Genomic DNA, 24,600 nt, shown 5'->3' with positions numbered 1-24,600 from the left:
TCTGGAATGTTTAGCATGGCTATAAATGATAGATAAGTTAAAGCACAAACAGACCTGGCTACTAGGCAGGACAAAGAAACAAGTAGTATACATGTTTCATGTGACATTTTGAATGACACCGATGTTTTGCTGTTGCTAGGAGTTATGGTCTCATTGTGCCTACCTAGACTCTTTTTCCTGTAACCACACATGTGAAGCTGCAAGAAAATCATATTTAAATATACGTATATCAAACCATTTTGAAATGTTTACCCTGATGTTACACATTGGCCACTTTTTATTTATAGAAAGACCCAAATACAACAGTATACTACTATCTGCAAAAATAGTACATGAATTATAGTATATACTACAGTTTTCTTTTACAACAGTATTTATAAATACTACAGTATACTACAGAAAACTACAGTAAACACTACAGTATTCACTGTAGTGTTTTTGCGGACTTTTGTCCACAAAAACACTACATTGAATTGTACAATAAAGTCCGCAAAAATTCTACAGTAAATAATATACTATTTACAGTACCTTCAGAAAGTATTCACACCCCTCAACTTTTTCCACATTTTGATGTTACAAAGTGGGATAAAAATCGATTTGTCTTTTTTTTTTTTTCAACAATGTTCACAAGATTCTACTTTGACATTATGGTGTATTGTGTCTAGGCCAGTGACATAACATCTCAATTGAATACATTTTAAATTCAGGCTGTCAAGGGGTGTGAATACTTTCTGAAGACACTGTAAACCATAGTATACTACAGTATTTTTTTTAGATGGGTGTATCCTCTCAGTAGGCATCAAGTATTGGCTCTGAATCCAAACATCAAGACACTACAGATCAGAGCCACTGTATAAACCAGACAAAAACTCTTATTTCTATACAAAAAGTTTATTCACATTATAAAATGGCCTATACATACTATCATTCATAGAATAATCTATAGCGCAACATCTATACACTACAAACACTACTTTGAGCAATATTCATGCTGTACTCTTTCTGCCAAGACATACAAAATAAATAGATGCAAACGATTTACAGTCGACATCTTCAGATCATCTAAATAAAAAATGATTCAAAGAAAGTTTCATACAAAACAGAATTTTGACCATTGTTTATATATTTGAATTACATTCATTGACAAATGGCTTTTAGGAGTAACATTGCAAAGCCCTTCTGATGGAAAATGTACGTTGGAGACCGATTTCCTTTTCATTGAAGACTGCAAAAGAAGCATTGCACAGTGAAATAAATATAATGACATTCTGAGGAAGAGGTCTGAAGGCAGAGTTTAGGCGAAGCCGTCTACCAACATACTGAATCTCTTATGTCATCAGCTTGGCACATCTGTTTGGGCTTGCCTATAGACCTATAAAGGTTCTCCTTTTCTACAAAGGGAGATGGCTTGAATAACATAATAGCAAAATATGCATAACATCCTTATCCTTTGAATAGCTTTTTCTACAGCGAATCCTATTCAAAAGTAAAGTGACTGATCAGCATAAGATTAAAAAAAAGAAGATAATTTCCTAAATGGCAGTAATAAGTTGGAAAACATGTAAGATGTTGGGAAGGGTTGGTGTGTTCCCCTTGCTGCTGCCTGCAGGACCTATCAGGCACTCAGCTGGACACCAGGCAGCAGAACCCAGAGAAGCGCCTCTTCCTCTGCCTGACCAGCGGATATGGAGTGAGATTCAGCAGACTGCTGTCATCTAGACAGAACACAGACAGCGAAACCTGAGCACAGTGCAGTGCAGCGCCTTCAATATTGTGTATTTTTTAAATGATTTAATCCACTCATTGTCACACCCTTATCTGTTTCACCGGCCTTGTGGTTGTCTCCACCCCACACCAGGTGTCTCCCATTTTCCCCATTATCCGCTACGTATTTCTGTTTGTCTGTTCGTCTCGTCTTGTTAGGTCATACCAGCATGTTTCCCATTTTTCCTGTTCTCAAGTTTTAATCTTCTAGTCTTCCCAGTTCTGACCTTTCTGCCTGTCCTGATCCTGAGCCTGCCTGCCGTCCTGTACCTGCCTGACTTGGACCTGCTTTACGAACCACTGCCTGCCGTCCTGTACCTGCCTGACTCGGACCTGCTTTACGAACCACTGCCTGCCGTCCTGTACCTGCCTGACTCGGACCTGCTTTACGAACCACTGCCTGCCGTCCTGTACCTGCCTGACTCGGACCTGCTTTACGAACCACTGCCTGCCGTCCTGTACCTGCCTGACTCGGACCTGCTTTACGAACCACTGCCTGCCGTCCTGTACCTGCCTGACTCGGACCTGCTTTACGAACCACTGCCTGCCGTCCTGTACCTGCCTGACTCGGACCTGCTTTACGAACCACTGCCTGCCGTCCTGTACCTGCCTGACTCGGACCTGCTTTACGAACCACTGCCTGCCGTCCTGTACCTGCCTGACTCGGACCTGCTTTACGAACCACTGCCTGCCGTCCTGTACCTGCCTGACTCGGACCTGCTTTACGAACCACTGGCTGCCGTCCTGTACCTGCCTGACTCGAACCTGCTCTACGAACCACTGCCTGCCGTCCTGTACCTGCCTGACTCGGACCTGCTTTACGAACCACTGCCTGCCGTCCTGTACCTGCCTGACTCGGACCTGCTTTACGAACCACTGCCTGCCCTCGTCCTGGCTTTTGCCTGTCCCTTTTTGTTATAATAAATATTCTGAGAATAGTACTATCTGCCTCCTGTGTCTGCATCTGGGTCTTATCCTGAGTCGTGACACTCATACCGTATAAATGCCACTTACCTTGGGTTTTCAGTGGTAAAGGCATGGTCTCCCTGAGTTTGCTTAGCAGGTTTCTCATCTCTCGCATGTCCCTAGGGAGACAGGGGGAATCATGGTTAAATCCATTTAGGGGAGAGTGGGGTATGTTGAGCTAATGGGGCACAACACTCTTAACTGCCAAGCTACCTGCCGATAAACATTATTAAAGTCACCAGTGTTCAATGACTCTATAGGCCAGTAGTCTCTAAGGTGCAGGGTAGAGTACCGGGTGGTAGCTGGCTAGAACAGTGACTAAGGTTCAGGGTAGGGTACTGGGCGGAGGCCGGCTAGTGGTGACTGTTTAACAGTCTGATGGCCTGGAAATAGAAGCTGTTTTTCAGTCTCTCACTCCCATCTTTGATGCGCCTGTACCGTCTTTGCCTTCTAGATGGTAGCGGGGTGAACAGACTGTGGCTCGGGTGGCTGAGGTCCTTGATGATATTCAAAATCAAATCAAATTGTATTTGTCACATGCCGCCGAATACAAAATGTGTAGACCTTACAGTGAAAGGCTTACTTACAAGCTCTTAATAAACAATGTTGTTTTAAGAAGAAAAAAAGTGTTAAGAAAGCACAGTGCCTTGCGAAAGTATTCGGCCCCCTTGAACTTTGCGACCTTTTGCCACATTTCAGGCTTCAAACATAAAGATATAAAACTGTATTTTTTTTGTGAAGAATCAACAACAAGTGGGACACAATCATGAAGTGGAACGACATTTATTGGATATTTCTAACTTTTTGAACAAATCAAAAACTGAAAAATTGGGCGTGCAAAATTATTCAGTTAATAATTTGTAGCGCCACCTTTTGCTGCGATTACAGCTGTAAGTCGCTTGGGGTATGTCTCTATCAGTTTTGCACATTGAGAGACTGAAAAATTTTCCCATTCCTCCTTGCAAAACAGCTCGAGCTCAGTGAGGTTGGATGGAGAGCATTTGTGAACAGCAGTTTTCAGTTCTTTCCACAGATTCTCGATTGGATTCAGGTCTGGACATTGAATTGGCCATTCTAACACCTGGATATGTTTATTTTTGAACCATTCCATTGTAGATTTTGCTTTATGTTTTGGATCATTGTCTTGTTGGAAGACAAATCTCTGTCCCAGTCTCAGGTCTTTTGCAGACTCCATCAGGTTTTCTTCCAGAATGGTCCTGTATTTGGCTCCATCCATCTTCCCATCAATTTTAACCATCTTCCCTGTCCCTGCTGAAGAAAAGCAGGCCCAAACCATGATGCTGCCACCACCATGTTTGACAGTGGGGATGGTGTGTTCAGGGTGATGGGCTGTGTTGCTTTTACGCCAAACATAATGTTTTGCATTGTTGCCAAAAAGTTCAATTTTGGTTTCATCTGACCAGAGCACCTTCTTCCACATGTTTGGTGTGTCTCCCAGGTGGCTTGTGGCAAACTTTAAACAACACTTTTTATGGATATCTTTAAGAAATGGCTTTCTTCTTGCCACTCTTCCATAAAGGCCAGATTTGTGCAATATACGACTGATTGTTGTCCTATGGACAGAGTATCCCACCTCAGCTGTAGATCTCTGCAGTTCATCCAGAGTGACCATGGGCCTCTTGGCTACATCTCTGATCAGTCTTCTCAGGTCTTGGTAGATTTGCAGTGGTCTGATACTCCTTCCATTTCAATATTATCGCTTGCACAGTGCTCCTTGGGATGTTTAAAGCTTGGGAAATCTTTTTGTATCCAAATCCGGCTTTAAACTTCTTCACAACAGTATCTCGGGCCTGCCTGGTGTGTTCCGTGTTCTTCATGATGCTCTCTGCACTTTTAACAGACCTCTGAGACTATCACAGTGCAGGTGCATTTATACGGAGACTTGATTACACACAGGTGGATTGTATTTATCATCATTAGTCATTTAGGTCAACATTGGATCATTCAGAGATCCTCACTGAACTTCTGGAGAGAGTTTGCTGCACTGAAAGTAAAGGGGCTGAATAATTTTGCACGCCCAATTTTTCTGTTTTTGATTTGTTAAAAAAGTTTGAAATATCCAATAAATGTCGTTCCACTTCATGATTGTGTCCCACTTGTTGTTGATTCTTCACAAAAAAATACAGTTTTATATCTTTATGTTTGAAGCCTGAAATGTGGCAAAAGGTCGCAAAGTTCAAGGGGGCCAAATACTTTCGCAAGGCTCTGTATATACAAAAATAAACATGAAAAAAATGAAAAATTGAACAATAACATAATTAAGGGGCAACAATAAAATAACAGTAGCGAGGCTATATACAGGGGGTACCGGTACAGAGTCAATGTGCGGGGGCACCGGTTAGTCAAGGTAATTGAGGTAACATGTACATGTAGGTAGAGGTAAAGTGACAATGCATGGATAATGAACAGAGAGTAGCAGGAGCGTAAAAATGTGTGTGTGTGTGTGTGTGTGTGGGGAGGGGGACGACGACAACAATGCAAATAGTCCAGGTTGGCATTTGATTAGCTGTTCAGGAGTCTTACGGCTTGGGGGTAGAAGCTGTTAAGAAGCCTTTTGGACCTAGACTTGGTGCTCCTGTACCGTTTGCTGTGAGGTAGCAGAGACAACAGTCTATGATTAGACAGGAATCTTGGCCCCAGTGATGTACTGGGCCATACACATTTGCGGTGCGGTTGGAGGCCTTGCGGTTGGAGGCAGTTTGGAGAACGTGACCACCCTAACCATAATCCTGTGGGTTGAGATTAGAGTTTGCCTGCCTGTGTCTGTGTCTGTCTGAGTCTTTCACCAATTTACCCATTTCAGGTTTATCACCAACTTTTTTTTCTCACATTGAATGCATTATGCATCAATACCGCACATCTTTTTGCAAAAGCATCACAGACTAAAGCTCATCAATGATATAATGTTGACTATGATGTCCAATCTGTTGATAGTCCTCTTTATGTATGGCCTATACTCATGTGACCTGGGCATTCTCACTGTGAGAGACCATGAGTGTATTAGCATTTTGCATTATACTGTACCTCTCTATGTTTTCAATATCGGTGCACACCAGCCAGGACTCATGTTGGTAGTCTACAGGTGAGGAGGAGTGCTCCTCCAGAATGGGCACATCAGAGCTCTCATCCATCTTGAAGTCCAACCTGGGCTCTGGGTATGAATCTTTTCCTGTGAGAGGGATTTACATATGATCAACATATAACACTGGGTAACCTGTGAATAGCTTGTGAATGTCTGAACTGCATGTCTAAATGTTCCAATGCTTTGTCTGAAATATAAAAAAACGATGGAATTTGGCTTTGATGTCTTCATGTGTGCCATACTACAGTAGCTACACATCTTATTTAATTGCTCTTTATCTTGGTATGACACTGAACATTTTACTATGGACTACCCTGCCCTCTGCTGGTTGAGATTGGTATAGCACCTTTCCTGTGGAGCTGCAGCACTCCCAGTAGACACATGGACTTGAGCATCTCCGTGATGAACATCTCCAGGCAGCACTGCAGCTGAATGAAGAGCCGGCAGATCTCTGGGTGGATCTCCCCATCCTCTGGCCTAAAGCACATATATACAGTTGGAGAATAGACTGTTTCAAATCTGATCACTGTCTCCTATCCTTGGCCCTTCTTGAATCCCCCTGGCTTTAAAGCAGGGGCCGGAAATAGGTGGCTCACTGCCAACACCAGCCCGAGAGTGAATTATTTTGTCCCCCCAAAGTATTTAGAAAATAAATACTATATATATGTATATATGCATGTATGTACACACACACACACACAGTACCAGCCAATAGTTTGGACACAGTGAAGACATAAAAACTATGAAATAACACATATGGAATCATGCAGTGACTTAAATAAGTGTTAAACACTTTTTCAGGCTGCCTATGAGAAAGTCACTGCTTTTCTTGATAAAGCATAGACAGTTGGTCACTATGGTATGAAAGTCCCGCCTGCTTCTTGGAACAAGTATCACGCTGTTTTTGAACGGCCTTCAAAAGATGCATTGAAAAGGCGGCCATTTAAGTCGGGAAGTTGAAAGAATGTCCTGCTGCACACTCACTATGGAGTGCTCATGTTTTTAATCTCTAAATGGTTAAACTAGTGAGAAATATACGTGATTGTTGAGTTTTCTTGTATATTACAGTACTTTCCATGATGTGGACAGTATTTGTTACTACATTACACAAACTGAAGTTTTGAACACATCCTACCAACCTGAGATTGGTGATGTTAGTATAAAAGTTTATAGTCAACATGATGACACAAAATCAATTGCTTAAAACAGACATCTTTGGTTTTGTACTGCTAATTTTGTCATACGCTCTGGGGCTCGCAGGACTTAGAACGCAGCTATCATTTTCTTCCCTCATTTGGGGCGGTCTCTCTATTCAAGCCGCTGGCCATACACCAATACCCTGATCTGACAGTCAAACTATAACTTAAATAGCAGCCAGCCGTTGTCACTGTTGATATCCTATGGCGGCGATTCGTTGAAGTTAACCAACAGAAAAAGTCGTTTGTCCCCTTTTCCGTGGTGGCAGGCAGCCTCATGAAATCAACATCTGCCATCCCAAAATATATACTGAACAAAAATACTAACGCAACATGCAACAATTTCAACGCCTTTACTGAGTTACAGTTCATATTAAGGAAATCAGTCAATTGAAATAAATTCATATGGATTTCACATGACTGGGCAGGGGCGCTGCCATGGTTGGGCTTGGGTGGCATGAACCCACCCACTTGGGAGCCAAGCCCAGCCACCGTGAAGCTGGCCCAGCTGATCAGAATTAATTTGTTACAGACATAAATACTCCTCAGCTGTCCGGGTAGCTGGTCTCAAATGATCCTGTAGGTGAAGAATCAGATGTGGAAGTCCTGGGCTGGCGTGGTTACACATGGCCTGCGGTTGTTAGGCCGGTTGGACGTACCACAAATGCACAGCATAAGCAATCCAGGGTTTATATACATCACTGGATATAAGCCTTATAAATTCTCATTTAACCAACCATGTATAGGTTATTCCAAGTGTCTGTGTGTCCTTTGAATAGTGTGATTTTAAACAGACCTACACCCCCAAAACGGTTGCCCCGTTCTATTGATTTCAGTGTTACAATACACTTACCCTGTCAGCGACCCACTTGAATCAAAATGCAATACTTCAAAATGTAGCTAGCTGTCTTCTACAAATTGTCCTCTAAACAGTGATGTACACATTATTCCCAGATTCTGAGTGTTTTTTAACAGGATGTGCAACCTCATCTTCCTCCTCTTGCGTAATTGATTTCAACGTGATAATTTACAAAACAGTGTGTTTCTCTTTCTGTATTGGTGCAGAGGAGTGTATTCATGGATGACAAGGGAAGCCAGGTTTCCCCAAAAAATTGACTAAGAAAAAAGCATGCAATATTTTTTATTTAAAAAAAATCTCTCTGTGTTTCAGAAATGTCCTTCAATTCGCAAAAGTCTGGATGTCTCTCACCGGAGAAAGCATCCAAGCGAACGAAACTGCTCCCTGCTTTCTCTATCTGATGCTGTCTGGTCAGAAAGAATATTGCCACTGGTAGCACTGAATGCAAGGGAAGCCAGCAAGCATTTGGCCTCCCTTGAGGCCTAGTGGTTAGAGCATCGGGTAACCGAAAGGTTGCTGGACCGAATCCCTGAGCTGACAAGGTAAAAAATATATAGTTCTGCCCCTGAACAAGGAAGTTAACCCACTGTTCCCCGGTAGACTGTCAATGTAAATAATAACTTGTTCTTAACTGACTCGCCTGGTTAAATTTAAAAAATATATATATATTAACCAACCAGCATTGAGCTAAACTGAGTGAGCTCAGCTGTAAACGGTCCTGGTGCACCAAAAACATAAGTAGCAATGGAAGCTAGTTTGGATTTGGCTTCAGACCAATCACAAGCCAAACATCAATAGTGACAGAAAGAAACTTGAAATGTTGCATCTCGATGTCACTGTCCACCGGTGGCTAGCTAGCTCGGTAAATTTGTCCCTTTCCTAAATTAGCCATGGATAGGTCTACACGGACAAATTCTGGCCTGGTTTTGATCTTCTCTGTCGGAAAGATATCAGTTTGTCTCTGTGGATGGTTTGTCCTCTGACAAATCAACTGTAAATTCCGGTGTTCCTCAAGGTTCCGTTTTAGGACCACTATTGTTTTCCCTATATATTTTACCTCTTGGTGGTGTCATTCGGAAACATAATGTTAACTTTCACTGCTATGCGGATGACACACACACATGGTGAAGCCCCAAAATTGCCCTTCCTGGAATGACTGCAAATAAGTATATCATAAGGATGACTGCAAATGTTCTACTTTTAAACTCAGACAAAACAGGGATGCTTGTTCTAGGCCCCAAAAAACAAAGAGGTCTTCTGTTGAATCTGATAATTAATCTTGATGGTTGTACAGTCGTCTCAAATAAAAATGTGAAGGACCTCAGCGTTACTCTGGACCCTGGACTTATCACCTTATCGCCTCTAACATGTAAATAAAACACTATAAAGAGTTTATATAATGTGTAGGTATATATAATAGGTATAACATACCTATTTGAAAGTTTGTGTTGAATTTGAATCGGGTTTTTAGGGCGGTGCTAAAGTGATCTTAGAAGTAAACAGCGGCGTTGAGAATGATGATCGCATGCAATGATGACGAAAAAAATGACCAGGTATCCCCCCTTACCCCCGTCACTGTCCATTTCTTGTTTTTAAAGGCTGATAGAACTGCTACACCTGGTGGAGAGAGATTGTAAGACAGAAATAGTTGCTTTATGCGTGCTGTACGTTACGACATGACACGTCAAGGTGTAACGGAGGGTCAGTTTTTTCAACTTTTCTCCAATGACTATAGAGTCATTACCATGTTGATCAACGCTTGAATAGAAACCTTGTTCGCACCCCCGATTTTGACGTCAACACAGTCGCTACAGTCCCATTAGTTTTCTTTGTAGCCTCGTTTGAATGTTGTGGTTGTGCACATTTGGACGGAATGGGGTGAGTTTACGTTAGTGGTGTTTTCTTTGCGACTTGAGGTAACTTTCTGTTGTTCTAAATCAATAGTTTAATATGCTGAAGAACAAACATGAGTACATATCTTTCCATAATTGACTTAAGGATGAAAAACAAGCTTTGCTTGATTTACAATCCGATACGTCAGTCCTTACCCGCCCTGCTGATAAGGGTGGGTCGGTTGTACAATTCAACACGTCAGTCCTTACCCGCCCTGCTGATAAGGGTGGGTCGGTTGTACTCATGGATAGGACAGTTTATGTAAATGAGTGTCATAGACAACTGCTTGACAACCCATTTACAAGAAACTCAGAAGTGACCCTTCTTCCCAATTTCAGAACACTATCTTTACTGTCCTAGATGGGTATTTAAGTTCTGGTCAGATAACCAAAAAAGTATCTGTTTGGCTATTCAACACCCTAAAATTGCCACTTTCTATACTTTGCCAAAATTACTCTAAAATGTTACAAAACCTCCAGGGCGCCCTATAGCGGGCATTGATGCAGTAACAGCTCCTTTATAGACTATTTTATTAGACCGCTCGTAGTACAGCTCCCCTCCTTTGTAAAGGACCCCAGCAGTATGATCTCTATTATTGAATCTCTTGATCCTCTCCCTGAGAATACTTCGATAGTTACTTTGATGTTGAGTCATTATACACTAATATTCCACACGAGGGCGGTATTGAGGCCTGAAATGGTACTCACACACAACTATTTCATGTTTCTAAAGTATTTCTTTATTCAGACGAAGGGTACTGCTATGGGATCCCTTATGGATCCTAACTGTGCTAATTTGTATGTGGGTTACATGGTTAAACAGTAAATTCTCAATCCTCTCAAAAATGTTTTCTTGCCTAACTATTATTTAGAAACGGTACATTGATGATATTTTTGTTCTATGGAGGAGTGATGCAAAACAGCTCAAGGCATTCCATGCTTTTCTTAACTCTTGTTCTGAGCACCTGAGATTTACTATGCAATCTGACACACCTCAAATCATTTTCCTTAATCTTCTGATTTTGTGTGTGGATAATGTTCTATACACTGATCTTTACAGGAAACCTACTGATCGTAACAGTTTGCTGAGGGCTGATAGTTGTCACCCGCTTCCCTTGAAAAACAGTTTGCCCTACAGCCAATTCTGTCGAATCAAAATAATTTGCAAAAAATGGCTGAGACGCAAAGAAAATTCAAGGAGAGGGGGTAAAAAATTGTCAGATTAATACTGCCATTGAGAAAATGCTAAACAAATCGAGACATGATCTCTTTCAAGGACAGTCTCGCAAAAAGAAGCATTATTGTGTTCTTACTGCCCACTATTCAAAGTTCTCTGAACAAATTAAGGGAATCGTTCAAAAATTGGCACGTTCAAAGATCCGATGACAGTATCGGTAATGTGTTTTCGGACCCTCCCATGGTCGTATTCTAGCGGGGCGGGAATCTCAGATCAATTGGTCAACTCTGATTTACCACCCCAAAATACCGCTGCACAACGTCTAGTTGCACCTTTACCGGATGGAAAGTATAAGTGTAATGGCTGTGCTCAATGCAATAACACTTACAAATGTAGATCCTTCAAACACCCCCTAACAGGGAAACAGATCATCAAAGCTGTTATCACGTGCTCCACTAGGGCAGTTATTTATCTTATAACTTGTCCTTGTGGTAAAAATTATGTGGGTAATACGAAGCGCGAATTAAAAGTATGAATGTCAGAGAATTGTAGGTGCAAAAACCTGACGTACCCAGTTGCGGCCCACTTTTTGGAAGCGAACCACTCTATTTTGTCCCTAAATTATATAGGCATCGAACACATCACCCTCCCTAGGAGAGGGGGTGACCTTGACAATATATTCTTAAAACGAGAGGCTGCCTGGATCTTTAATTTAAAGATCCTTGCCCCGTTCGGTATCAACGTAGACGTTGATCTGAAGCCATTCTTGTGATCACTGCGATTTTGCTATTCATTGTAAATGTTTGTAGGCCCATGTAGCCAAATTGTATCTATGGTTGTATCTTGTAGTTGTCACTGTATTAGACTAAGCAGAGGTGATTTGATGATGTTGAAATGTTTAAGTTGAAATAGTTTAGTGATTCAAAAATATCGGAAACATGAACTTGCTTAACCATGCTGTAGGTCATGTAACAGAGGCTGCTATCCGGTTTTGTGGTAAAACAAAGGTGTGTGTGAATTTATCCTGGTACTGTGTATTCTTATTGTCTCGGCCTCTTATATATCTCGGTCGCAATGCATATGAACTAACAGGTTATAGAGCAAACAACGCAATTATCACAACGCATACTAGGTTGTAATATTGTTGTATTTTTGCTTCCCCAGTGATTTTATAAAATTAATCCACGAATATATCTTAAATTAGGGAGGGCAAACCCGTTTTGGTGATTTCTCATTCATCATCAAAATGAATAAATCATAGTACGATTTTTTAATTACCTGATTAATTAGCCTACAATACAATTGGAAAATAATGTTGAAAGTTAAATTTTTATTCCCATACATGGAAATGTTAACATTAATTTCCAATGGTGTTGTACTTAATCGGGTAATTAACTGTTGAACTGTGACTGATTTTTATGATATGCCAGAAATCACCCCCAAAATATTTTTCCTTATCGAAAACCTTCAAAGGCATTGGGTAAAAGTACATTAATCCACTAATACGAATATATAATTTTACATAATATCATAAATGACGCGTTTTAAGGAATTTAATTATATAATAGGGGTATTGAAGGCCATTCAAAACCGTGTGGGAGATGATCCAGGAAGTAGGCGGGACTTTCATACCATGTAGCAAGCTGTTATCTCGAATAGCGCGCCTTAAAATGACATACACTAGCACCATGGACGTTCCAGTGACAATTGAAGAAGTCAACATATCATGTTGATGAAACTGTATCCGTATATCGTAGATCCCTTACCCAGATCCAGATATCACGGTGAGGTTCTGATGGGCAGCTTGGGCCATGGTACATCCTTTGGTCCTGGTGCGGTGCAACGCCTCGCGTAAAGAGGGACAATCGGCCGAAATCTCCCCAATAGTGATGACCTGTTCTCGGTACAGCGCCACGAGAGTGTTGAAATCTTGGACTGTCTGAGAAGCAACATGGACAAATAACCCCTTTCAGCAAGTCAGCGCATAGCACCATACATTTTCAAGGGAGATTGGAGCGACAAGATTATTGCATACGCAAGTGGACACGCAGTAGATCAATGTTATGACTGCCACCCGACCCGTATAGGCCACATAGCCAATTGCACCTCACTAATCATAATATAGCCTATACTTGAATAATAACAATATTGCGCTACATAATATAGCCTATTCATATAGACGATATATAGGCTTCCTAATTGAGGCACATTGGTGTAATATTACACCAGCTCTCCTTGTGGCATGCCCTTGTGCAACAGACATTATTTTATTTTGGTGTATTTTGTTTATCACACCTTAAAGCGCTAAGACACAAAGGACAGTCTTACATAAATCGCTCTATGGTACCTGGACTCACATTTACGACTTAGTTGGCAGAAAAATGTAGCTTGGTAGGAAATGTGTCTCTGCGCATTTTAATTTGTCTTTGTGGTTTAATAGAACACGTGATTTTCATGGGGGAAATATATAAGGTTACAATGTGTCTGCTGTTTTACTAGTATGCCAGCGACGACTCCATAGTTATTACGACTAACGAGGGAACGATAGATCATAACTTACCATCCTACATTCGCCTACGGCCCGCTGGGCTTTCCGCGTGCTCTCGGTGCTCTCCCGGCGTTCGGGGTCCCTCTGCAGTGGTTTGCTGAGCTGAAAAATGTTCGCTGCGGATCTGGGGCGGTTCTTGCGCCCGTTCGGAGCAGAACACATGCATACACAGCCACTGATAAAACCCAGCGGACAGCCTATCTATAATATCCCCCGAGGTCGCAGCCGAGGTGGAGGCTCTTGTCGATGTTCCTACAGGGTCTAAAATGTTCAGCTGGCAGGATGAGTGCGAGTAGCGGATGGCTTCTCGCAGCTCCCTCTCTGCAGCTCTCCCCTCGCTGGCTAGACGAGTCACCTTCACCCTGCAGAAGGCCAACTGTGGCTAAATGTGGTCTTCCGTTGTGCTTTCAGGTGAGAGGCGAATACACTCCGAGCCTGCCATTCGTCACTGCTCCGTCATTGGAGGCATCGACGACTCCAAAACATGCGAGTCTGTCACATGAAAACGTGAGTAGACGTAAATACCTCAAAATATTACTCGTATCTGGCAGGAGTAAGAGCACACTCAAAGACCAGTAGTAATATGCTCAAAGTAGATCTCATGAGTTTACATGCACATCGAAGCCTCCCCGACTGATGTCTGAGATCAATAGGCCTACATGTGGATGATTATAAATATACAGGCCTAGGCTACTTTACAAGCAAACCAAAATATTGTCACCACAAATGCAAACCAATGAAAACTGTAAACTTGACAGGTAACTTGCCACAGATTTGGCAATTTGTTATGTAAAATTGGTATAATATGTCTGGTAATACACTGAATGACACAATATTTACAATGAGTTCCTGGAACACACAAAATTGCAAAAAATACTAAAGCACTTAAAATATGCCTATTATGTCTCGGTGCAAAGCTATTTCTCAACCAGATTTTTTTGAACAATCATAGTTTTTGTTCTTTCACATTCACTTCTATAACACTTCTATCACACTTATATCCCTCGTAAAACAATTGTGGATTTTACAGTGAAAAGATTGATGGTAAAACATGCTCAACTGTCACAAAATATGAAATAGGCCTATCTACACAACTGCTTCATGTGAGAACTTTTTAAATATGACCAATAGAAATGCATCCCAAAAAAGAATAGAAACACATTTCAGGCAGTGCTCTTGATTCCAGTAACATATGGTGACATGGGAGTTACCTGATAGTAGGCACTAATAAACACAATGTAGAATACTACATCACCCAGAAAGTACCCAATTGTCATACTTTGGTAAAAGTAAAGATACCGTAATAGAAAATGACTCAAGTAAAAGTCACTCAGTAAAATACTAATATACTTAAGTATCAAAAGTAAATGAAATTGCTAAAATATACTTAAGTATCAAAAGTAAAAGTATGAATAATTTCAAATGACTTATATTATGCAAAGCATACCGCACTTTTTTTTCTTGTTTTTCCAAATTTACGGATAGCCAGGGGCACACTCCAACACTCAGACATGATTTACAAATGAATCATTTGTGTTTAGTCAGTCCGCCAGATCAGAGGCAGTAGGGATGACCAGAGTTGTTCTCTTGATAAGAATGTGTATTGGACCAATTTCTGTCCTGCTAAGCACTCAAAATGTAACAAGTACTTTTGTGTGTCAGGAAAAATGTACGGAGTAAAAAGTACATTATTTGCTTTTTAAAATTGAACCTTTATTTAACAAATTCTTATTTACAATGACGGCCTACCCCGGCCAAGCCCGGACGACGCTGGGCCAATTGTGCGCCGCCCTATGTGACTCCCAATCACGGCCGGATGTGATGCAGCCTAGATTCGAATCAGGGACTCTTACACTGAGATGCAGTGCCTTAGACCACTGTGCCACTCGGGAGCCAAAATGAAGAATGTAGTGAAGTAAAAGTTGTCAAAAAATAGAAATAGTAGAATACTGATACCTAAAAAAATATATTTTAAAGTATTTTTACATAAATACTTTACACCACTGACTGCAAGCAATACACAATATACCTCACCCCAAAATATGCTGTAATGTTTTCGGCAGTTGGTAAGAGGACATTTAGCACAGTTAGCTTTTTAAAAGTTGTGCTTCCGTGATTGGCAGACCTTTGTGAAGAAAGTCTTAGCTGACTGGTTAAGCTCTGAAAGCAAAAGGCAATTTAAACCCATTTTTGTTCAAACTCTCATCAAAGAGCATCTATACCATTTACAAGTATGGATAAAACAGCTAGTCATTATCAATAAGTGAACCATTGGGAGGAGTATGCACCATACATTCACACCGTAGCCCACTTTTCTGGAAAAGTGTGTGTGGGATGAGGGTGCGGGATAAGGGACATGTGGTGTTGGCAGGCCTGTTCTTGGCCAGCATGTGGAGGCAGGACTTACAAAAGATGTGGGGGTTGCAGCTATAGGGGCTTAAGTAGCCATCTAGGTACTTTAGGTACTTAAGTATACATCTAGGTACTTTAGGTACTTGAGTAGACATCTAGGTACTTTAGGTACTTAAGTAGACATCTAGGTACTTTAGGTACTTAAGTAGACATCTAGGTACTTTAGGTACTTAAGTAGACATCTAGGTACTTTAGGTACTTAAGTAGACATCTAGGTACTTTAGGTACTTAAGTAGACATCTAGGTACTTTAGGTACTTAAGTATACATCTAGGTACTTTAGGTACTTAAGTAGACATCTAGGTACTTTAGGTACTTAAGTAGACATCTAGGTACTCTTATGTTGTCACTGATCATTTGGACAAATAATGATTTCGCAGGTGCTCGCATCGTTTTAATTTTGGAAGGGGAGGGGACATTAACATCTCTTTTTTCCCTTTGCACATGATGTTCACGTATGATAGGAGAGCACTCCAATCAGTCTGTCGATTGTCATTGTGAGAGAACACTCAGAGGCAATAGAGAGTCTTTCGTTTTGGGCAGAACTGAGGGCTTTTTGACATATGCACTAGGCCCCCCAATTAAAATACCAATATCACAGAGACAGTCTGCAAACCATGAAGAGAGTGGTTTGTGGAAGGGCTTGAGTTTAACAGCAATCAACCAAAACGAATTGAACTCCTCTTGGAACAAGAATAGCGACTTTATCAAAACACAAAAATCAACCGCTAGTACAGGCGTCTCCCTTACCGTTGCGTAACATGTTTTTCATTGGTATGTGCAGTGCAAGTGTGTGTATCGCGCACCATAGCAGGGCACATTTATACTACAGATTATAAATGAGCACCAAATACAGTGCAAGCCCTGCACCAATAAAGCAGTGAGACAAACCTCAGAAGAAACCCTTCACGGCCACCGGCTGAAGAGCCTTTCAGCAGCCACGTATGGTGACTTGAACCTGGGTAGCTCCACAAGAGAAGGCGTTGCTCTTTTCTATGGGTCAGTCAGACTAGAACCAGAGTAGTACCTGTAGCCCACACTGTACAGTAGTGTAAGTGTCTCTCAATGAAATACACTATAGCTCCTGTGTGGCTCAGTCGGCAGAGCATGGTGCTTGCAATGTCAGGGTTGTGGGTTTGATTCCCACGGGGGACCAGTATGAAAAAAATGGAGAAAAGAAATTATGAAAATGTATGCACTCTACTGTAAGTCGCTCTGGATAAGAATGACTCAAATGTTATGTAAATGTAGGTCCACATTGGCCACTGTCAACTGTTACACGCTTAGCTGATGGGCGACTACATTATCAAAGACGAATGTGTAACTTTGCCCCTTTCCAGACACGGTCAACGCAAGGTCCGGAAATGTCTGCTTGTTGTAAACAGTGTCCAAAAAAAGGACTCCACTGTGGTCTTCTAGTCAGCTCAACAAAATGGTCAAAAATAATCTCACAAAAGTGCAAAATACTAAACAAACTAACCTGTATGAATGTTTAATTTACCATTACACACATAACACCATTATTGTGTCTTTCTTACCGGCACTTACACGGAACCCAAACCCGCTGCGCGCGCCATCGTACATACATTTATTTTGTCCCCCCACACCAAATGCTATCACGACACGCAGGTTAAAATATCAAACAAACTCTAAACCAAATATATTAATTTGGAGACAGGTCGAAAAGCATTAAACATTTATGGAAATCTAGCTAGTTAGCTTGCACTTGCTAGCTAATTTGTCCTATTTAGCTATCTTGCTCTTGCTGGCTAATTTGTCCTGGGATATAAACATTGAGTTGTTATTTTACATGAAATGCACAAGGTCCTCTACTCCGCCAATTTATCCACACATAAAACGTTCAACCGAATCGTTTCTAGTCATCTCTCTTCCTTCCAGGCCTTTTCTTCTCTTGACTTTATATTACGATTGGCAACTTTCATAAATTAGGTGCATTAACACCACAGACCGCATTCGTCTTTCAGTCACCCACGTGGGTATAACCAATGAGTAGATGGCACGCGGGTACTTGCTTCTAAAAAACAATGAGGAGATGGGAGAGGCAGGACTTGCAGCGCGATCTGTGTCAGAAATAGAACTGATTGCTATTTTAGCCTTTGGCAACGCAGACGGTCGTTGGCGCATGCGAGCAGTGTGGGTGCAATAATTGAATAACATAGATTTCTACATTTATTTTGCAACACTCGCGAACGCGATGCGACCGGTGTAGTCAGCCTGTCACAGTTGAAGTCGGAAGTTTACATGCACTTAGGTTGGAGTCATTAAAACTCGTTTTTCAACCACTCCACAAATGTCTTGTTAACAAACTATAGTTTTGGCAAGTTGGTTAGGACATCTACTTTGTGCATGACACAAGTAATTTTTACAACAATTGTTTACAGACAGATTATTTCACTCATAATTCACTGTATCACAATTCCAGTGGGTCAGAAGTTTACATACACTAAATTGACTGTGCCTTTAAATAGCTTGGAAAATTCCAGGAAATGATGTCATGGCTTTAGAAGCTTCTGATAGGCTAATTGACATTATTTGAGTCAATTGGAGGTGTACCTTGTGGATGTATTTTAAGGCCTACCTTCAAATTCAGTGTTTCTTTGCTTGGGAGAATCAAAAGCAATCAGCCAAGACCTCAGATAAAAAAAATTAGACCTCCCACAGGTCTGGTTCATCCTTGGGAGCAATTTCCAAACGCCTGAAGGTACCACGTTCATCTGTACAATAGTAAGCAACTATAAACACCATGGGCCCATGGAGCTGTCATACTGCTCAGGAAGGAGACGTGTTTGGTGTCCTAAAGATTAACGGATTTTTGTGTGAAATGTGCAAATCAATCCCATAACAACAGCAAAGGACCTTGTGAAGATGCTGGAGGAAACAGGTACAGAAGTATCTGTAAAACGAGTACTATATCGACATTACCTGAAAGGCCACTCAGAAAGGAAGAAACCACGGCTCCAAAACCACCATAAAAAAGCCAGACTACAGTTTGCAGCTGCACATGAGGACACAGATTGTACTTTTTGGAGAAATGTCCTCTGGTCTGATGAAACAAAAATAGAACTGTTTGGCTACAATGACCATTGCTATGTTTGGAGGAAAAAGGGGGAGGCTTGCAGAACACCATCCCAACCATGAAGCACGGGGGTGTCAGCATCATGTTGTGGGGGTGCTTTGCTGTAGGAGGGACTGGTACACTTCACAAAATAGATGGCATCATGAGGAAAGAAATTTAGGTGGATATATTGAAGCAACATCTCAAGACATCAGTTTGCTTGGTCGCAAATGGGTCTTCTAAATGGACAATGACCCCAAGCAAACTTCCAAAGTTGTGGCAAAATGGCTTAAGAACAACAAAGTCAAGGTATTGGAGTGGCCATCACAAAGCTCTGATCTCAATCCCATAGAAAATGTGTGGGTAGAACTGAAAAAGCGTGTGCGATCAAGGAGGCCTACAAACCTGACTCAGTTACACCAGCTGTCAGGAGTAATGGGACAAAATTCCCCCAACTTAAACAATTAACGGTAATGCTACCTCCCCATAAAAATCTGTCAGTTTAAGCTAGAGAGAGCTGCATTGGATGCGTCTCAAACCACCACATCCGCTGATGACGCACTGCGGTGAAAGGTTACAGAGCTAGAGCGATGTTTGTCAGACCATGAGACATCCCGAAAATCGGTATTCTCACAAAATCGTCTGTAGTAGGCTACACATTATTATGACCCCTCTATGGAAAGATGAGACTCTCACGAACACGATGTTGTTCTTCCTTTCTACACATCTCTGTGAAAAGGGGAGACTCTCACAAACACGTACATGTCTGTTGTTGCCCACAGGCCTCACAAGACTTGCCTTAAGGTCCCCCGATACCAGCTGAAAAAAATCTATGAAAATACAGCGCAGTCGGAAAGTATTCAGAACCCTTCCCTTTCCAACATTTTGTTACGTTACAGCCTTATTCGAAAACGGATTAAACAAAATGAAGTTATCTTCAATCTACACACAATACCCCATAATGACGAAGTGAGACATTTTTGCAAATGTATAAAAATATATATATATGTAAATACCTTATTTACATAAGTATTCAGACCCTTTGCTATGAGAGTCAATTGAGCTCAGATGCATCCTGTTTCCATTGATCATCCTTGAGATGTTTCTACAACTTGATTGGAGTCCACCTGTGGTACATTCAATTGATTGGACATGATTTGGAAAGGCACACACCTGTCTACATAAGGTCCCACAGTTGACAGTGCATGTCAGAGCAAAAACCAAGCCGTGAGGTCGAAGGAATTGTCTGTAGAGGTCCGAGACAGGATTGTGTCGAGGCACAGATCTGGGGAAGGGTACCAAAAAATTTCTGCTGCATTGAAGGTCCCCAAGAACACAGTGGCCTCCATTATTCTTAAATGGTAGAAGTTGGGTACCACCAAGACTCTTCCTAGAGCTGGCCGCCCAGCCAAACTGAGCAATCGGGGGAGAAGGGCCTTGGTCAGGGAGGTGACCAAGAAACCGATAGTAGCTCTGACAGAGCTCCAGAGTTCCTCTGTAGAGATGGGAGAACTTTCCAGAAGGACAACTATCTCTGCAGGACTCCACCAATCAGGCCTTTATGGTAGAGTGTCCAGACGGAAGACACTCCTCAGTAAAAGACACATGACAGCCCGCTTGGAGTTTGGCAAAAGGCACCTAAAGGACTCTCAGACCATGAGAAACAAGATTCTCTGGTCTGATTAAACCCAGATTGAACTCTTTGGCCTGAATTCCAAGCTTCACGTCTGGAGGAAACCTGGCACCATCCCTACGGTGAAGCATGGTGGTGGCAGCATCATGCTGTGGGGATGTTTTTCAGGGACTGGGAGACTAGTCAGGATTGAGGGAAAGATGAACAGAGCAAAGTACAGAGAGATCCTTGATGAAAACCTGCTCCAGAGAGCACAGGACCTCAGACGGGGGGGGGCAAAGGTTCACCTTCCAACAGGACAATGACCCTAAGCACACAGCCAAGAGAACACAGGAGTAGCTTTGGGACAAGTCTCTGAATGTCCTTGATTGGCCCAGCCAGAGCCCGGACTTGAACCCGATCAAATATCTCTGGAGAGACCTGAAAATAACTGTGCAGCGACGCTCCCCATCCAACTTGACAGAGCTTGAGAGGATCTGCAGAGAAGAATGGAAGAAACGATGCACAGCTGTCATCAAGACAAAGTGTGGCTTTTGATTTGTTTAACACTTTTTTTGGTTACTATATGATTCCATATATGTTATTTCATAGTTTTGATTGTAAAATGTAGAAAATAGTAAAAAATAATAATAAAAATGAGTAGGTGTGTCCAAACTTGACTGGTACCGTATATGGAGACTGTTTAACCCCTTATTTTTGGAACTAAATACATTTAAAGAAAATAATAATAAATGTTTCCTGATCCTTCTTATATTTCTCAGATAGAGGACAGACACTTCAGAACAAACTTCCTTAAGATTGTTTGAGCAAGTACATCATGTCATAGGGCTGACAGCCATCAATACAAATATATACAGTGGACCTACTAGTGACCAACATTAGCAGCAGCACAAAAGTATAGCAAGCCAAAGTTGCCTCATAAGTAAAGTCCTCTGTGCATTCTTAGATCATCTCGTCAACAACATATCAACAATGTTCTAACAAAATCATCAACAACACATTACCATCGTCATTGTCAACATCATCGTCATCCCTAGCCTACCTCCTTCTCGTCCCTGTATTCATGAACTTTACAAGGGAATGACAGGATTATTTGGACTGAAGCTACTGACCTTTAATACAGGGCATTTCCATGTAAAAGGCCAATGTGTGAAGTTCATAGGAGCATATCAAATTGGAAGTCAAATGAAAGCTATGAGCCTATATTTTTGGGAAATGAAAGCGTAGGTATAAATGTTTTACAATTTTCCATCTTAAAAATGTGGATTAAGTAAAGGTTTTGATTTCTGGTGAAACGGATGGAAAAGGGGTCTTAGAAAACATCTAACATAAAGTTAAAGGGTATGAGAAACACATGAAAACACAATCATGTTGAGTTAAAGACCCCTGCCAACTAATATCAACGCTTATATTTAGTTTTGGGGGAACAATTTGCAGTCTGTAAATTCATAATTTGGTATTATTTGGGGCCCGAGATCATTAAGATAATAGCCAGTGAAGAATAATTGTAACGACTGTTGGTGGAAAAAGGTGAGGACCAAAGCGCAGCGTGGTACATGTTCATGTTATTTATTAAACTGAACACTAAATACAACAAGTAACAAAAGAACAACCGAAACAGCTCCGTCAGGTGCAAACCACACTAAGCAGAAAATAACTACCCACGCCACACAGGTGGGAAAAGGCTACCTAAGTATGGTTCTCAATCAGAGACAACGATAGACAGCTGTCTCTGATTGAGAACCACACCCGCCAAACAACACAGAAATCCAAAACATAGAAAATGAACATAGAATGTCCACCCTAGTCACACCCTGGCCTAACCAAAATAGAGAATAAAAGCCTCTCTATGGCCAGGGCGTGACAATAATACCCAAATATGCATATTGCATATTTCTACCTATTCAGGATACATCAACATCTGTGTAGTACAGATCAAGGACCTATGATGTAATTACCATAATTATGTTACAGGGTGTAAATCCACTTTACTTCCTCTAGTTCAATAACCAAAATAGATTTTATTCAAACTGAAGGTGTCATGTCATAGCTGACACCCCATTCTTTCTTTGAATCTCAATTCGGAGAAGATATTTAACTGAGTTTTAGTAAAACGTTTTCATATAAAAAACTGAGGGAGATTTTACATCTGCACCGTTCTTCCAGTAAATGTGTAAAATTTTCAGTGTAAATTGTTTAAAGTAGTCATTGTGCATAGAGTTGTATGGTTTGTTAAAAGGGGCAATCAGCAGTAGAAACAATAACAAACTGTTCTTCCCTGTTTCGTAAAAAGCTGAGGGATTGGTATGGAGAAATGTAACCACTCTCAAATTGATATACAGAGCTATGGATGCAAGTTTAACAGAATAGCTTCCGTCCATCTCCTCGCCCCAACCCAGGGACCGTCTGCACACATAGACAACAGCCACCCTCGAAGCATCGTTACTCATCGCTCCACCAAAGCCGCGGCCCTTGTAGAGCAAGGGGAACAACTACTTCAAGGTCTCAGAGCGAGTGACGTCACCGATTGAAACGCTATTAGCGCGCACCCAGCTAACTAGCAAGCTATTTCACATCGGTTACACAAGGACTGACCTTCCATGATATCAAAATTACAGTTTTAACCATGTTTTGAGGCTATATAGTGTTTGTTTTGCATTTACTTTCTTTACAAACATTGACAAAAAATATATATATATTTCAGGTTCTGATTGGGTATGACATTTGAACTAAAGATCATAAGGCATTAATAAGTTATATTCTTCAAGAATCAATGGGTACATATAATTAATGTATAAGTCCAAAAATGGATGTAGCAACTGCAGATTGCCCCTTTAAACTTTGAAATCAACGTTTTCTGTAAATCTGTTAACGTGGAATTTCCCTACACCCAACATTACTTGGATGTTTTTGCAGTCTAAGGTGTGTTGATCCATGTACTCTTATTCGTTGTGAACTAAAAGACTAAACTGATCCTAAATCAGCACCCATATTCTGAGATGTTTACTCTGCATGTTAGATGTTTTCTAAGACCCCTGAGAGTAAACATCTCAGAGTATGGGTGCTGATTTAGGATCAGTTTAGTATTTTAGTTCACAACGAATAAGAGTACATGGATCAACACACCTACTCTGAGATGTCTGAGATGTTTGATATATACGGCCTCTGAACAATTGCCGTTGGAGTCATAACTAGAACCATGTCCTATGTGCTTTTCATACACAATGCTAACTGGAAAAGTAACCCACTCTCACCCACCAGATGCATGCATGTTCCCTCTACAAAGCCTTTACGAAACCTCCTGCAGCAGAAAATAGCCACCTTCCCTGGTTTGACCATGGAGACCGATTCTGTGGCAGGTGTGTCTGATTCTGTGGCAGGTGAGAACAGCAATGAAAAAGGTGAAAACAGCAATGAAAAAGAGGGCACAGTAAGACATACAATATCATACCTGGAATTTCCAAATTCCTTTGCATTCCCTCAAAACGAGGAATTTCTATTTTAATTGAAGAAGAATTTGGTGGACAACAGAAAGTTAGAGGACAATTACGTCATTGCTTGTAGTTACGCAGAGTCAGATGCGCCATACTAACAAAAAAATATGTACCATCCTACATCCACGCTGCCATCTAGGCCTACGCCAGGTGGCAGCATCGGCCCTGCTGCTCACATCGAGGCGTGTAGAAGTTTCCTCTCTCTGATCTGAGGGAAACTTATATACATTCAACATCTTTATTTTGAAGCAAGAACCGCAATGGCAATTTCGTTTTTATTATTTTCAGCATTGAGAAAGGATAGGCATATGTAGCCTACTGTTTCCGTTCAAGCTGTGGTTTTCAAGAATAATTGCTATTGCTCTTGACAAAACATTATGAATAATAAATACATAAACCTTTAAAATTGTGTGTTTGGACGAGGGGGGATATTCCATGCAAATTCACTGTCATTGCTGTTCTATCAAAACCTGTTGGTAAT

At 41.2% G+C, this 24,600-nt stretch overlaps 1 protein-coding gene across 1 annotated transcript; it reads right to left on the bottom strand.

Annotated features, from left to right (window-relative positions):
- LOC109874019 (regulator of G-protein signaling 7-binding protein B) lies at positions 1–14,055 on the bottom strand. Its single transcript, XM_020465754.2, has 6 exons — positions 13,518–14,055; positions 12,724–12,896; positions 6,180–6,310; positions 5,776–5,920; positions 2,779–2,849; positions 1–1,715 (listed from the first exon to the last, which is right to left on the bottom strand). Exons 1-6 carry the CDS (start codon positions 13,665–13,667, stop codon positions 1,624–1,626), a joined length of 762 nt encoding a protein of 253 aa, XP_020321343.1. The 5' UTR covers positions 13,668–14,055; the 3' UTR covers positions 1–1,623.
- Between the last annotated feature and the right edge of the window lie 10,545 nt (positions 14,056–24,600).

The sequence above is a fragment of the Oncorhynchus kisutch genome, linkage group LG29, assembly GCF_002021735.2.
Source record: "Oncorhynchus kisutch isolate 150728-3 linkage group LG29, Okis_V2, whole genome shotgun sequence".
NCBI lineage: Eukaryota > Metazoa > Chordata > Actinopteri > Salmoniformes > Salmonidae > Oncorhynchus > Oncorhynchus kisutch.
The sequence above is the reverse complement of the archived record's forward strand: the minus strand, read 5'-3'. Positions and strand labels throughout refer to the sequence as shown.

Bases quoted from the DNA above. Each gene is read 5' to 3' on its own strand.
- LOC109874019 (XM_020465754.2), bottom strand. From the start codon at position 13,667: ATGTGTTCTGCTCCGAACGGGCGCAAGAACCGCCCCAGATCCGCAGCG. The intron at 2,850-5,775 runs GTACAGTATAAT...CTGTCTCCCTAG, and splicing joins GATATTGAAAACATAGAGAG to GGACATGCGAGAGATGAGAA. The intron at 1,716-2,778 runs GTAAGTGGCATT...TGTTCTGTCTAG, and splicing joins TTTACCACTGAAAACCCAAG to ATGACAGCAGTCTGCTGAAT.